Source organism: Macadamia integrifolia, chromosome 1, assembly GCF_013358625.1.
Source record: "Macadamia integrifolia cultivar HAES 741 chromosome 1, SCU_Mint_v3, whole genome shotgun sequence".
NCBI lineage: Eukaryota > Viridiplantae > Streptophyta > Magnoliopsida > Proteales > Proteaceae > Macadamia > Macadamia integrifolia.
The window spans coordinates 7,847,492-7,861,174 of NC_056557.1; the positions used below are offsets into that span (position 1 = coordinate 7,847,492).

The 13,683-nt window shown below is 40.1% G+C and overlaps 1 protein-coding gene and 1 pseudogene across 1 annotated transcript in view; one reads left to right on the plus strand and one right to left on the minus strand.

Moving 5' to 3' along the window:
• Window positions 1–1,220: 1,220 nt before the first annotated feature.
• Window positions 1,221–2,552, plus strand: LOC122078684 (annotated as a pseudogene).
• Window positions 2,553–4,545: 1,993 nt separating this feature from the next.
• The window catches only part of LOC122078654 (leishmanolysin-like peptidase), a 16,258-nt gene continuing 7,120 nt past the window's right edge, over window positions 4,546–13,683 (minus strand). The window contains exons 5-18 of the mRNA XM_042644741.1: window positions 12,528–12,660; window positions 12,287–12,400; window positions 12,128–12,201; window positions 11,973–12,047; window positions 9,738–9,830; window positions 9,462–9,522; window positions 8,676–9,008; window positions 7,719–7,845; window positions 7,548–7,647; window positions 7,238–7,307; window positions 6,977–7,129; window positions 6,405–6,500; window positions 5,418–5,734; window positions 4,546–5,040 (exon numbers count right to left, since the gene is read on the minus strand). Of these exons, the coding sequence (XP_042500675.1) occupies window positions 4,822–5,040; window positions 5,418–5,734; window positions 6,405–6,500; window positions 6,977–7,129; window positions 7,238–7,307; window positions 7,548–7,647; window positions 7,719–7,845; window positions 8,676–9,008; window positions 9,462–9,522; window positions 9,738–9,830; window positions 11,973–12,047; window positions 12,128–12,201; window positions 12,287–12,400; window positions 12,528–12,660 (1,965 nt within the window). The 3' untranslated portion in view covers window positions 4,546–4,821. The remainder of the gene's footprint in view (window positions 5,041–5,417; window positions 5,735–6,404; window positions 6,501–6,976; window positions 7,130–7,237; window positions 7,308–7,547; window positions 7,648–7,718; window positions 7,846–8,675; window positions 9,009–9,461; window positions 9,523–9,737; window positions 9,831–11,972; window positions 12,048–12,127; window positions 12,202–12,286; window positions 12,401–12,527; window positions 12,661–13,683) is intronic.

Sequence of the window (13,683 nt, forward strand, 5' to 3'; positions counted from 1 at the left end):
AAAAAAAAAAAAAAAAGATAAATAAAAGGAACTAGTACAATTAAAGTCATTAATTAACCAACGTGTATTAGATTAGGTTTTAGGACAATTAAACACATTAATTAACACACGTATCTATTTGTAATTGCAAATGGTTAGATGCTATTGTCATCTTCCTGAGTCCTTAATCTAAGAATATACTGAACCAAAACCACCACCACCTCCTCTTCTTCTGACATGGCTCTCATAAGTAAGTTGCTGATAATTATCATGTTGTGCTGTTTAATAATGAAAGTGGTGGTTGTGTATGCCACCACCACTACTCCCACTCCTCCGGCTGTAAGTAGTAGGTTGCCAACCTAATATCGTCCTCGTCACATGAAAGCACCATTCATTAACCAACTCTTCTATTGTTTTTGGGGGGTTGAAAGCATTAAAACCAAATTAAAAAGTGCTAGAAATGCAATTGGTAACGTTGGACCAGTTTTTGCTTCCAACCGGCTCTGAACGTGTGAGCGTGGAGGAGAAGCCTGGAGGAAGCTCAGGTGACGGATCGAGGGTATGTTTGGTTTAGTTGTGAGCCTTGTGGCTATAGACTATGTTGGTGTACGATGTCTTGTATTCCATTGTAATTTAATCCAACGAGTAGTGATGCAAGCCTCCCAATAGAATGCCGATCCCTTGCGTAGCAGGGGCGTAGGTGGCACAGTGGCCGACTCCCTTATCCTTGTCACCGGCCATTGATTCCTCAACTGCTCCTACCTAGCCGGCTCCTTTGTGGGCTTCAATTTCACTCCATCCGAGTCCGAGATTAAGGGGTTGCAATGTCCGACTCTGACATTCTTGCTTCTTCTCGCTCAAATTTTTTATTTGGGTTCTTTTACTAAGGGAAATTTTGTACTTTGAACTATTAGGGTTTTTTGTTATATGTTTGTAGTAAAGTTCTCTTTCTCTGTAAGTAATTTGAAATAAATGAACCCTATTCTCTATTAATAGTGAAACATAGATTTCATCTCATCGAGGACATAGATTGTCTCACCAAACTTTGTAAATCTATGTACATTATTTATTCTAATTTTTCTATTTCTTTCTACATTTTAGGGTTCAGTTTCTATAAACTATACAACTATATAATAGTTGTTACATGTCTTTTGTTTTGGTAAAAAATAATAGTTGTTACATGTCACGTGAGATCAGTGGGTCAGGCACGTTACCCCCACAAACCCACATAGAGAGAACGTCAGCATCCAGTATCCACGACGGAAATCAGTAATAAGCCTCTGCAAATAACTGTTTGTTGTCACGTGACAGGTGGGCATTGTTCAAGGGGGAAGGAGAGAATCTTTTAGCCACCACGATCCTCTCCTCTTCTCTTTAACTACTACTCCACCTCCACCACCACCACTACCACCACCACCACCACCACCATATATCTTTCTACGGTTCTGCATCTGCTCTTCGTCATCTACTACTCCCGAGGAATCTAATAATGCCTTTCAGCACAAATTTTTCACTTCTCCTAACACTCCTCTTACTTGGTACGCGAGAGATTACTAAGTTTCTTTTCGTTTCTTGATATCCAAACATAGTCTAAATCTCTTCTCCTGTAATCTTTGATCACTCCATTCATTTTTGTTTTCTTGCAGGGAACACAGTATCATCATCAGCCACGGTATTCACGCTCCAAAATTCCTGCACTTACACAGTCTGGCCAGGAACCTTATCCGGCAATGGTGGTGCCACACTCGGAGACGGAGGCTTTCCTTTAACACCAGGTGCCGCTCTACAGCTCACTGCACCACCCGGCTGGTCCGGCAGATTTTGGGCCCGAACCGTATGCAACTTCGATGACTCGGGCAACGGTCATTGCACCACCGGCGACTGCGGTAGTCAACTTAAGTGTACCGGTGGAGGTTCACCTCCTGTGACTCTCGCCGAGTTCACCATCGGCGTCAACGGCCAACAGGACTTCTACGACGTGAGCCTTGTAGACGGCTACAATGTCGGAATGGGAGTGAGGCCCTCCGGTGGAAGTGGCGCGTGTCAGTATGCTGGTTGTGTGGCCGACCTTAATGCCAACTGTCCGGCTGAACTGCAAATGGTGGAGTCTGGAGTAGTGGTGGCATGTAAGAGCGCGTGCGATGCGTTTAACGCGCCGGAGTTTTGTTGTACTGGGGATTACTCCACTCCCCAGACGTTCTCCCACGCGCTACTCGGAGAATTTCAAGAGCGCGTGCCCAACGGCTTATAGCTATGCTTACGATGATGCGTCTAGTACTTGCACTTGCACCGGGTCTGATTACTTGATCACCTTCTGCCCCACCGGATCATGATCATCATCTCCATGCTCCACTTGGATTAGGTGCTATTTCTTCCTTCTTTTTTTTTGTTATTATTAAATTGCATTTGGTTCTTCATAGTTCCCTTTGACCATTAGTAGGGTATTTGCCCATTTGGTATCTGTAGGGATTTAATTACTCATTAGAATTTTAATATTGGTTTATTTATTTGTAAAATTCTGATAAATTTAATTTTATCGAATCAAGGAGTGAATGAACATCTTCAAAAGAGTGTACATGTCCAAAGGAAAAAAAAAAAAAAAAAAAGGCTTAGATCAGAATAAGTAATAGATAATCATAGAAAGTATTTAATAATAGATCTTATCCGTGGATTTTATCATTCTAATCCTGATTACCTGGTATGCATTCGTCTCTTGTGAGTTCACAAAGAAAATCTGGGTTGCTAGCCCTTTAGGTTTGTGCATAGAAAACTTTTTTTTTTAACTTTTCAGAATCTTATCATGTATTTATTTAACTCAAGTTTCCTTCCTACGTCTCATTTGAGTGGGTTTTCAGTAAATTTATTATTATTTGCTACTTCATTTGGTTACATAGAAATAAAGTAATATTTTCTAATAAAAAACCAGACCCTTTATTATACTTAAACAAGTTACAAACTGGGTAACTCTTGACTGCCCACCCACCCACCAATATGAATTGCCTCTCCTTGTGACATTAAAGTACCCTCCATCCCCAATTTCTCCAATTTATTAATGATTTACTCCACTGACTTTGACATTTCAAAAAAATTGTTTGGATGGGTTAACTCTGTCTTTTATGGAGGAAATGTATCTCATTAATGATAAATTATGTGATGCCAAGAAAGCATATTGAAGCAAGCACAACTGCACAAGTGGTCTCCTGCTTGGATTAAAACATGCTAGAGATCAGGGATGGACATTTTGTGGCCTTTGAACGCGATTCCCATTTTTCTGGATGTGTATAATTCTCGATTTCTCTCCCTTTCACCTTTTTCCAGGTCAGGCCTAGCAACAACATGATCTTTTTTGCTAAACAATTAACTTTTGTTAGGGGTCAAACATTCCTCCTATCTATCACTAATAAGGACATAAATGTAATTTCAGATGTAATTTCATTATTACAGTAATGAATTTTTCTTTTCAATGAAAAAAGAAAAAAAAAAAAAAAAAAGTAAACAAACCCATCATTTCAGATATCCTTCTCCTGTCATCATGTTTTACTGACGGTAAGTCCACTCATATTCCTTCTATCCAAAAAAAAAAAATGTTCATTCATATTCCAAAGGATACCATAGCTTGAGATAATATAAATCACATCTCTAACCCCGCCCCCCCACCCCCAACCCAAAAAAAACAGAGAATATTTTAGGGAGCGGGTTACAGAGTTGTACATCTAGTAATCAGGATATTCAAGGAATATTGTTTAGTTTGAGGAATTTGGGAAGTTATTGAGTACAATAATGATAATATAATGATATGGAAATCGAGAGAATGAGAAATCCTATGTAAAGGAATCCTATGATATGGACATTTCCCTTTTCCCAACCAATGGCTTGATGAAATCCTGTATTAATGGGTTGTTAAAGTTGAATTTTGATGGCTGTACATGCTCGATCTCTTTCCAGTCTGGCCAGGCTCTTGACTCTCTGGAAATTCACAGCTTCCAACTTGTAACATGGAAGATGATTTATAAGCTGTCATGGCCGAAATGAATTTCTATTCAATATTCTGAATATGGAAACCCAATGAAAATTTTTCATTGGTTCTGACAAATGGGTTTCTGAGCACCAATCTGTCCAGTTCTAGGTAGTTGTAGGTCACCTCATCTACACCGATCCCTACCAGTTGACGTCTCTGCTTCTCATCAGATAAGGTCACCTGTGCTTACTACTGATGCATCTCTTGATATTAATACTGCACAAGCTGCTTGGTGGGCCATTTGGCTTATTATAAAACCTTATAAATGAAATTGATGTTGCCGTCTGCTTTACTAGTTAAGACTTAAGACCTAATCCCCCCTTCACCCTTTTAATAATAATATTTAAAAAAAAAACCCTTACCCAATGCACAAAGACTTCCCGCACTTCAGCAAAGTTCTGGGAGGGTATATAGGTAAACAACCTTACCCCCTTTACAGAGAGAGGCTGGTTCCCAAAAATCCCCCCTTCACCCTCTTCTACTGATAAAAAAAAGTTATCCAGGGTACCGGGAAAGATTCTTTGTGGCAACCTTTCCATTCTCATTTCTGGCAAAAACACATTTTTTTTTTCTTTCCTTTGATATAACTTTCATTCTGATTTCTTTCTACCATTTGAACTTCACTTTTCAAAGCCCAAACTCCATACAAATACCACCCAATCCTTCTTAAAGGATTTCTTTTTCAAAAGGGTGGAGAACCTACTTGTGGTGAACATACAACGTCACCTTTCTACAAATTAAAAACCCTAGAAAAATTTGAGGGAAAATACAAAAAGGGGGAAAAAAAATACAGAGGCCATATTTTACAGATTCTCTCTAAAATACTACTGCTGAGAGGAATAAAAGCTCTGGAATCGACGCACCCACCACGGTCTCATCTCAGCAAAGCCAGTGCACTGCCCCTCACCTTCTTCTTCACTGCTGAAGAGAGTCTGGTCCAAGCAGTCAAGACTCGCTCCACAGGCTGCATTGTATGACCGGCAAGCCGAATGGCATACCCGAAGCCTGTTATCCCCATCTTTGTCACACTTTTGTATGGAAATCTGGCAATTTATGACCCAACGTTATTATATTCAAAATAACATATTTTCACCAATTGGCAGTGCACAGTGAAAAACAGTTGTCGTCGTGGTGCACACTGTGGTGTGTGCCACAAGCAGAGCACTGCTTGGCATCACCGTCGGTAGTGCATGTTTTAAATCATCCAACCAACGTGAATCCCTGTTTTTTGAACATACACCACTAATATGGGTGCAATTTGGGGTATACGGCCCACCCTTATTGCACTGCTTGTCCAATGCAAATACAATTCACAAAATGGCAAGCTGTTATTGCACCACAAAACTCCATTTATATTTCCAGTAAGATTCGTGACAATGCAAGAGGGAGGGGGGGGAAGGACTATACTCTGAAAACTTACCCAGCATGCTAACCGCTTCGCAGCTGCAGCACAGTAACCACTGTCAAGAATGCTAAACAATGTCCGACCACCAGGAATCAATCTGTAGTAGTTGGGCATTACAACAGCAGCTTCTAGCTGTTGCAATATGCTTGGTTCACTAGGAGCACAGTGTTGTCCCATGGCATCTCTTGCTAGAACGTCCCTGCAAACTGAAAGACTAGGGAGGAGTATGGAGCTGTTCTGGCATGTATAGCCCGCATAATCAGAGCAACGAAACTCACAAATTCCATTATCACAGACACCACCATGCAGACTGCATTGTTCGTCACATACGGCTGCATATCATGGACAAGCACTGTCATGCTCTTCCCACCATTTACATTGATTACATGATCTAATGTGTTACCCAAAAATAGGATTTGATAACTTAGGGAATACATGGCAATTTAATCATCAGACAATCTATAATTAATTTTGTAGTATACTGATACAAATAATTCTTCTCTTTTGTTACCCAAAAGTGTGATCAACATTTTTTTTGCAGTTTTTAGGGATGCTTCACAAGTACAACCGAAGTCATCATCGAATAATTAACCCACATGGCAGACATCAACTATTGACTTTGCAAGTAAAGACGATCTTTGTTAAATAGAGCGTCCCAGTGAACAAAGCACAGGAGAGGGCTTTTGTGCTAAAAACAAAGATTCTTTCGTTGCTTTCATAATTTGTTTCTATTTTGCACAAAATTTTCTGGAATTCCGATTTCGTCCTTGCTTCTGTTTTCTTGTTCAAAAGGGATTCTAAACTGTTACTGACATTACGAAAGTGCCACTCATCCTTCTATTTCATTTCATCGCTTTAGTGGGTCCATAGTGACCTAAAAGCAGGGTTTTGGAACCCAGCATCACATTAACCACCATCTGACTGGATTAAATATTTTTGAAGTACAGGAAAAAATTTAACTCAGTATGCAGAAACTAGCACTATCTTTTGAAGGTCAATTACCTGTAGAGCAGTCAACGCCTGTACGCCCACTTTGACATTCACAGATTCCATTAGGGCGACACTTACCCTGCCCACCACAATTATTTGGACAGGAACCTGCACATACCAAGCATAATGTCAGGTCAAACAAAATTACCAGATACAACAACAAAAAGGGACAAAGTCTAATTAGTGAATGGGAAGTGGTTCTTTGTCTGGGAGCGCTGGCAGTGTCTATCTCTCTCCTCCCCAAATAAGGGGTAGGGATGTCTTTAGATAGAGGGAGGAGAGAGAGAGAGAGAGAGAGAGAGAGAGAGACACTTGGAGTGCTGGCATAGGCCATGCTCCCTGACAGAATTCATTTTCTGTGGTGAATATAGAATGGAATGATGTGTAATATTGGATGGAGGAAAAAACAAAAAACAGTAAATTTCAAGAACAGGTAAACTTTCATGATTTGGAACTATTTTCAGAAAATTGTTTTAAGTAGGGTGAAGAGTGAAGATATGTTGCAACACCGCATGTTTGGTACATAGTTCCCAAATTCAGCCAGAGAGTAATCAAAAGTAAAGGGAAACATGTAGAAGGCTCACGTTTGCTGCAATCATGACCATGAAATCCTAGAAAGCAGTTGCATTTTCCATCAATGCAATCTCCATTGGAATTACACGAACTGGGACATTGACCAGGCACAGGTGCTGGCACTGTGCCACAGAGTTCATGATAAGCTGGGCAGATCAGTTCACCTAGAGACAGGAACATATAGAACCAATTAAATCAAACAATGAAAACAATGGACATTTCAACTTGTCAATGATTTCCCAAATAAAAAGCCCATAGAACATCGTATTTACCATTAAACCCAGGAAACTGAACTGGTCCACCAGCCTCAGGACAAACTTTCCAGATGCCATCAACAGCAACCTGAAAGAACACATGGAACAACATCACTTAAACAGGGAGACAACAAGCAAAATAGAACAATTTAAAATTATGAGGTCTCTTAATCATTCAGCATCTGCCAGATTAATTAGAAATATATAAATTCAAGAAGCTACACATTCATGTGCATGACCCAACCATGAGCTTTCCAGCACATATTAGTAAGATCCCTTTAACATTCCCTACGAAGAAATACACTGAAACAAAAACACAGATTTCTACCTCTAATGAATTGTTTTCACATCTATGCTGATAACAACCATTTCCTTGGGTCGTGGATCCTCGGACAAAACCAGTCCGCACCAAAGATGAAGCCATGCACCTATATGGTCAACTACATCAGTCAATGCCAGCCTTCAGGTGTTTCTTATAATTTCCAAGAGCACAACTCACCGGGAGCTACTTCCTCGCACTTCACCCAACATTCTGTCGGGAGCCCGTGCACTGTTTGTGTCTGTACATGAGCCATCAGAATAAGCCACGAAATATGTACAATAATCAGCCAATAATGACTGCCCACCTGCACTGGCCAGAGACTGGTTGTCAATAACTCAAAAGATATGTCCCCAATATGTCAGACACTAATAGCTGTTGACTTTAAGCAGTATTTGTATGGTCTATTAATACATATTTATTCTTCATAAGTAAACCAATCAAAGATATTAAAAGGGTGTACCCAGTCACGAGGCTCTCGCCACTGCAGGGTCTAGGGAGGGTCGTATTGTATGCAGCCTTACCCCTGTTTTGTGGAGAGGCTGTTTACCGGCTCAAACCCGCAACCAATAGGTCGCAGTGAAGCAACCTAACCATTGCACCAAGGTCCACCCTCTTATTGATAGTAATTACCACCCACAAATCTAATAACAGGATCTTAGGGCACATTCATCCAATACTGGATGTTTGGCACAACAGTGATGATTCACATTTTAGCAGATATATTACTTCAAGAATCAATCCCATTGGATGATGAACACCATCTGACAAAAGCAGTTAACATCAAATTTCAAGGAAAGTATGACTAATCAAGATAATCCTCTAACAAGGATCATTTGCATACTCTCACATATTGATTGGTGAACTTCAGCAAATGCTTGATCCTGGAAAAATCACGTGGCATTTTTCCTGATATTTACTCACAATCATGACTTTATAATCTACTAATAGACAATCCATTATAATCAGATCTAACAAAATGTCTCCGTGACCGAATGATGGGATTACCAAAGGTACCAATGAAATGCTATATATGTGCAGAGCCAATGGCTTGAACAGCATGTGGTAGACAAATGAAAGGACAACCCTTGCCATCATCAAGAGTGAAGTGGAAAAAACAAAAGCAAAAGGACACACCTTTGTTGGGCTGAGGAAAGTAGCGAGCCCACTGAGGGAGTTCTCCACTATAACTTACAATTGGGCAATACCCCTCAGCTTCCCTGTTGTATGTACAGCCAGACAACTGTGTTGTGTTGCAATGATACGCTCCCTTCCATAGATTGCAGGGGGAGGTAACAAATTCTGTCCCTTGGTTGCGACCCCAATCGAGACGGTCTGCCATACTATAGTTAGCCTGGTACCATCCACTATCCTCTAACAAAGCCAAAGTCATTTTTGAAACTACTGATCGTGTATCCACTGATCCTGTCATAATTTCATTCATCATAAGCCTTTTCTCCCAGTGTGATCCTGCAGGCAATTTAGCATGTATAGATATTAAGAACATATGTAATGATCCACTCAAGTAGTCACACGCTTGTGTACACCAACAAACATAAATACAATCAATTTGTAATGGGTAAACATTAGATAAATAAACCAATGTCATTCAGCTCAATTAGCAGAGTGCATATCACTACACTAAGCATAAGGCATTTGATGAAAAACCCAATTGTCCTCACTGCTAAATGTATAGCATAACAGTATCCTTTTTAAGAAATACACACGTTATTATCTGCTTATGCTTCCATATTTAAAAAAATGGAATGCTCTAATGTTCTCTGATTGAATCTGTCCTTTAAATATAATACCACACAAGTTTTGAGAAGCCATTATGCTCTCCAGTATCGTCGCCTAAGGCTTAAATTCAAGCTTTTTGTGGCCAGTACAGATATATATAGAAAAACAAGGAAAAAGAGATACCTGATGTGCCACGACCTCCACCATCTTCCAGTTCTAAACCAGTAAAATTCTCAGAGTAGGCCTGCCCATTACAAACACTCAGTTTTAATCTTTTAGAGATCAAAACAACCCCACCACCACCCCGATTAAGAGAGAGAGAGAATGAAATATCAAATGAAACAGAATTCAACTTTTTAATTTTTTTTTAGAAATAAAAATCTGTGAAAAGTGTGCTTAAGACAACTTTGTACTATTTTAATTTAAATTCAATCCCCTATTTGAAAGTTTTGTACTTACACCATAATGAGATCGTGCATGCATGACAACATGTGGAAGCACCACACGGGTCACCATCCGCCCCAGCTTCTCATCCATGGCTTGTACAGTGACCTGCACAAATAGTAAAAGAAAACACAAGGTAAGGGGCCCCAAATACCAAGCCACATTGCAATCCCACGCACACTATCTTCCATACATTAAGATAAAACAATCAAGCATGAACACATTCAAGAAAATAGAAACCGAGGTGCTAGAGCGGTCCAATATAATACCTTCTATTCCCCCCCCCCCCCACCCCCCCCCAAAAAAAAAAAAATCTGCCAGTACAACTATCCATCCAGAAGCCACTTCTTCACCAAACTAGTTTCAATAAGATAATTCTGACAAGTTGCACTGTGATTGATGCTCAAGAAAATATAGAATTCAGAGTGGCTTTGATAGATATTCCATAGTACCACGCAAATGGGTCTGAGAACCAGCAATCCAGATCGGGTTCCAGCCATACCTTTGACAAATAGTGCCTTTGACCAAGTTTTCACAATCAAAGAAAAAGAAGATCATTCACCAGCAGACTAAGAGGACCATGATACTCACTTGTGTTAAAAACAAATTCAATTTGACTCGATTGGGAATCTCTAAACACCATCAGAATTCGTATACATTCTGCTCGAAATTGGGTTCAAGCTTCAATACACAGCAGATATAATGCCACAGAATTGAATGGTCACATCACAAGTTCATTAGGCTGTGTTTGGAAGCCCGAGAAAAGCAAAGAAAATATTACAGATTCTGCACGGTTTTCCCTTCTCCCAGTTTTTTCTTCCTGTTTGGTGGTCTCCAGCCGGATAGAAGATTCACTTCCAAATTTCAAAAATCACCTCTGGTGGCGTGAAATTCTCACGGCACCAGAAAAAAAAAATCCCGCCGATGAGATGAGAACTTTGTTCTAGCGAGAAAATTAGAGAGAGGGAGAGAGAGACAGAGAGTGAGTGTCTGTGCTGGGGAGAGGTGCAAAGTTTCCAGTTAGGGTTGGAGTACCTAAGATGGGTCTTGATGGGAGAAGATGGTATGGTATACGGAAATGCATACGAGAGCAGTGGATTAGCGATCAGTAACCTCTGTTAGGGTTATTGACGGCAACGCCTCTGATCAAAGATTCAAGCTTTGTTTAATTTTTAGAAGAGCTTTTTTTTTCGGTGGGGGGGGGGGAGGAGCAGACGACATAGGCAGAGAAACAAGACATGGCACATTGTGCAGTGACCAGAGAGAGAGGGAGAGGGTAGAAACCTGATAAGAAGCCAATCTCTTTGGTGATTGGGACCCTTTTTCACTCCACCATGTATGCCTCCACTTTCTTCCACTTTTGTAGTGAAATGTCGACAGTTTTTTAAATTATTTTGAACCAAATGAGAGAGGGAAAAGAAGAAGAAGAAGAAGAAGAAGAACGTATTGATATCGAACATAAGGAACTCCATTTCCTCCAGATGACCCCCCATTGAACCAAATCAAAGACTTCAAATGGGAACCTCAGGCCCAAATTTAGAAAAAAAAAAAAGAGGGGAAAGCCCTCATCCAACAATGAATTTGTTGAATGGGGGTTGACATTCAAAGCAGTTGTCACCACTTTCACATTCCCTGCTGCCAAGCTGCTAAACCCACCTCCAAGATTAAGCCCTATACCGATTTCCCCTCTCCCCAGTCCCCAGTGCCAAGACGTCATTGAGAAAATCATTCATATGGGAGGATGACTTGAAAGCAGGAGCGACGAAGACGTTGACAAAGTGCTGAGCACCAGTGAAGACGTACAGAAACCCTTCAGATGTATCGGTCTTTTTTTTCCTTTTCTGTCCCCAACAAAAGCTAGGAAAATAAAAAAAAAAAATTTCCTCTTCTTTTCTTTTCTTGATTCTTTTTTCTTTTATTTTCTTTCTGGGCATCCAAATACAGCCTTACACAACCAGAAGCAGGAAAAACAAATATGAAAAGTAAACTCTCCATTTTTGGAGGTCCTACCTGATTCTGACAGATGGAATGTTTGAATTGGACTAAGGGCTAGTAAAAAAAGGCATGAACCCCCAGGCCCCAAGCACATTCTGGGAAATATTGACCTCCACTACTAATATATCTCAGAGAGAGAGAGAGAGAGAAGGCAAGACGAGCATAATTCTGGAAGTGTAGTTCTATTAATGATTGGCAGGAAGAAATTTAAGGAGAAAGTGTAATGCAGACAGTAATTACTCTGAGTAATATTACCTGACTCCGCCTTCGTTTCCTCTCATCCCGAAAATGAGCAAAGGCATGAGGATCAAAGCCAAGAACATGCATTACCTGGAAGGAAACAAATAATCCTATAAGGCTAAAGATAGTGACAATTGTAATGACCACATGTTATTTATTTCATAACTAACCTCATGTATCAGAGTAGCTGAGAGTAATGACTCTGCTTCGGCAGTCAAATGACGAGGAGCAACATTCACATGTCCTACACACCATATGGTGCCATTAGTTTGGTAATTATATAGGTGAATCTGATAGAAAATGACCCACTTTCCTCAAAAATAAATTACCAGCAATTGCACGGCCCCATTGATCACGTTCACATGCCACTGCCCATGCTAGAGTATTTCCAGTTGTAGGCCTCGTAGTTACTAAAAGAACTAAATCTGCATCACCTACACCCTCTGCAAAAGACGTAATTGATTACTTTCCGAATATCAACCAATCAAGATAGCAGGAGAGCATTCAGCGACTACAATGGTTTCAAGCATCAAATGAACCATCAGACATGCAATGCCTATGGCAAGGTACCTTCTATATATTCACGTGGGAGCTGTACACCACCATCCTGTCCACATGCAGAATATCCACTCAACTGCAAATTTCCTTTCACAGGCTCAACAGCTAAAGCCCTTCTGAACCAGTCAGCCGTCTGCCCCAGAGCCTGTGTGAAGTTATTTCTAATAATTAGCATGTATTATATTGAAAGCATCAGAAACTAACGCATAATGCCAGATGTAACATACAAAAAGATCACTTATGAATAAATGTAATCAGAAGGATAAAAAAATATCTGATAGAAATAAGAAATAAAAAAGGAGAATTTGAATTTTGAAAATTAAAAGAAGTATCTCCAAGCAATACATTTAACAAATGTTTATAACATCTATGCATGCAAGTATCAGTACAGTTTATCAAACATAAAGTCCCCAGCATAAATAGGTCTAATACACGAGTCATTCTTGAAATTTCAGGATTTATTTTCTAAGATTACTGATGGGGACATCAAGACGTACAGCAGAAGAAAGAAAAAGACCCAACCTTCTTTGTGGTTGGAGAATTAGAAGAAGGAAGAAGAAGAAAGGAAGGCTCGATCCAGCCTTTCCAGTGCTGGATCGAGTCCTCTCCGTCCAAATTTTGCCAAGATTGTGTGGCCCCCACCAAATCTGATAGTTTAGTAGTTTTATTTCCTAGGATTTTGTTTATTTGAGTCTTTAAGTTAATTAGGAAACTAAGTAATTATCCTACTGATTTCTTTTTAGAAGGTTTCTTTGTCTATGAAATAGCATTCCTAGAATAATCTTTTCTTTTAGTAATTAGTCTCTTATTTATGTAAGGCCATTGGCAAAGGTTCTAATTAATGAATGAAGAATATTGAAAGAAAAAGAACTCCCCAACCCCCCCCCCATTTCTCTCTCTGCCCTCTCCCTTTTCTCACCTCTCACTCTCGCCCCTCTTCTCTTTCTCGCTGTTCTCTCATCTCACCTCTCCCTTTTCACTCTCTGTCCCTCTCGGTACTGCTATACTGCTGCAGCCATTAGTCACAACAGATTGAAGGCCATCTCAGTCGTATAAGCTCCATCGAACTGCTGCTGGACACTTCATCATCAAGCTAGAATTTTTTTCTTCATCAAATAAGGTGGAATGCATCTCTGTTTTGGAAGACTTCGGCTTCTTCTTTTCTCCT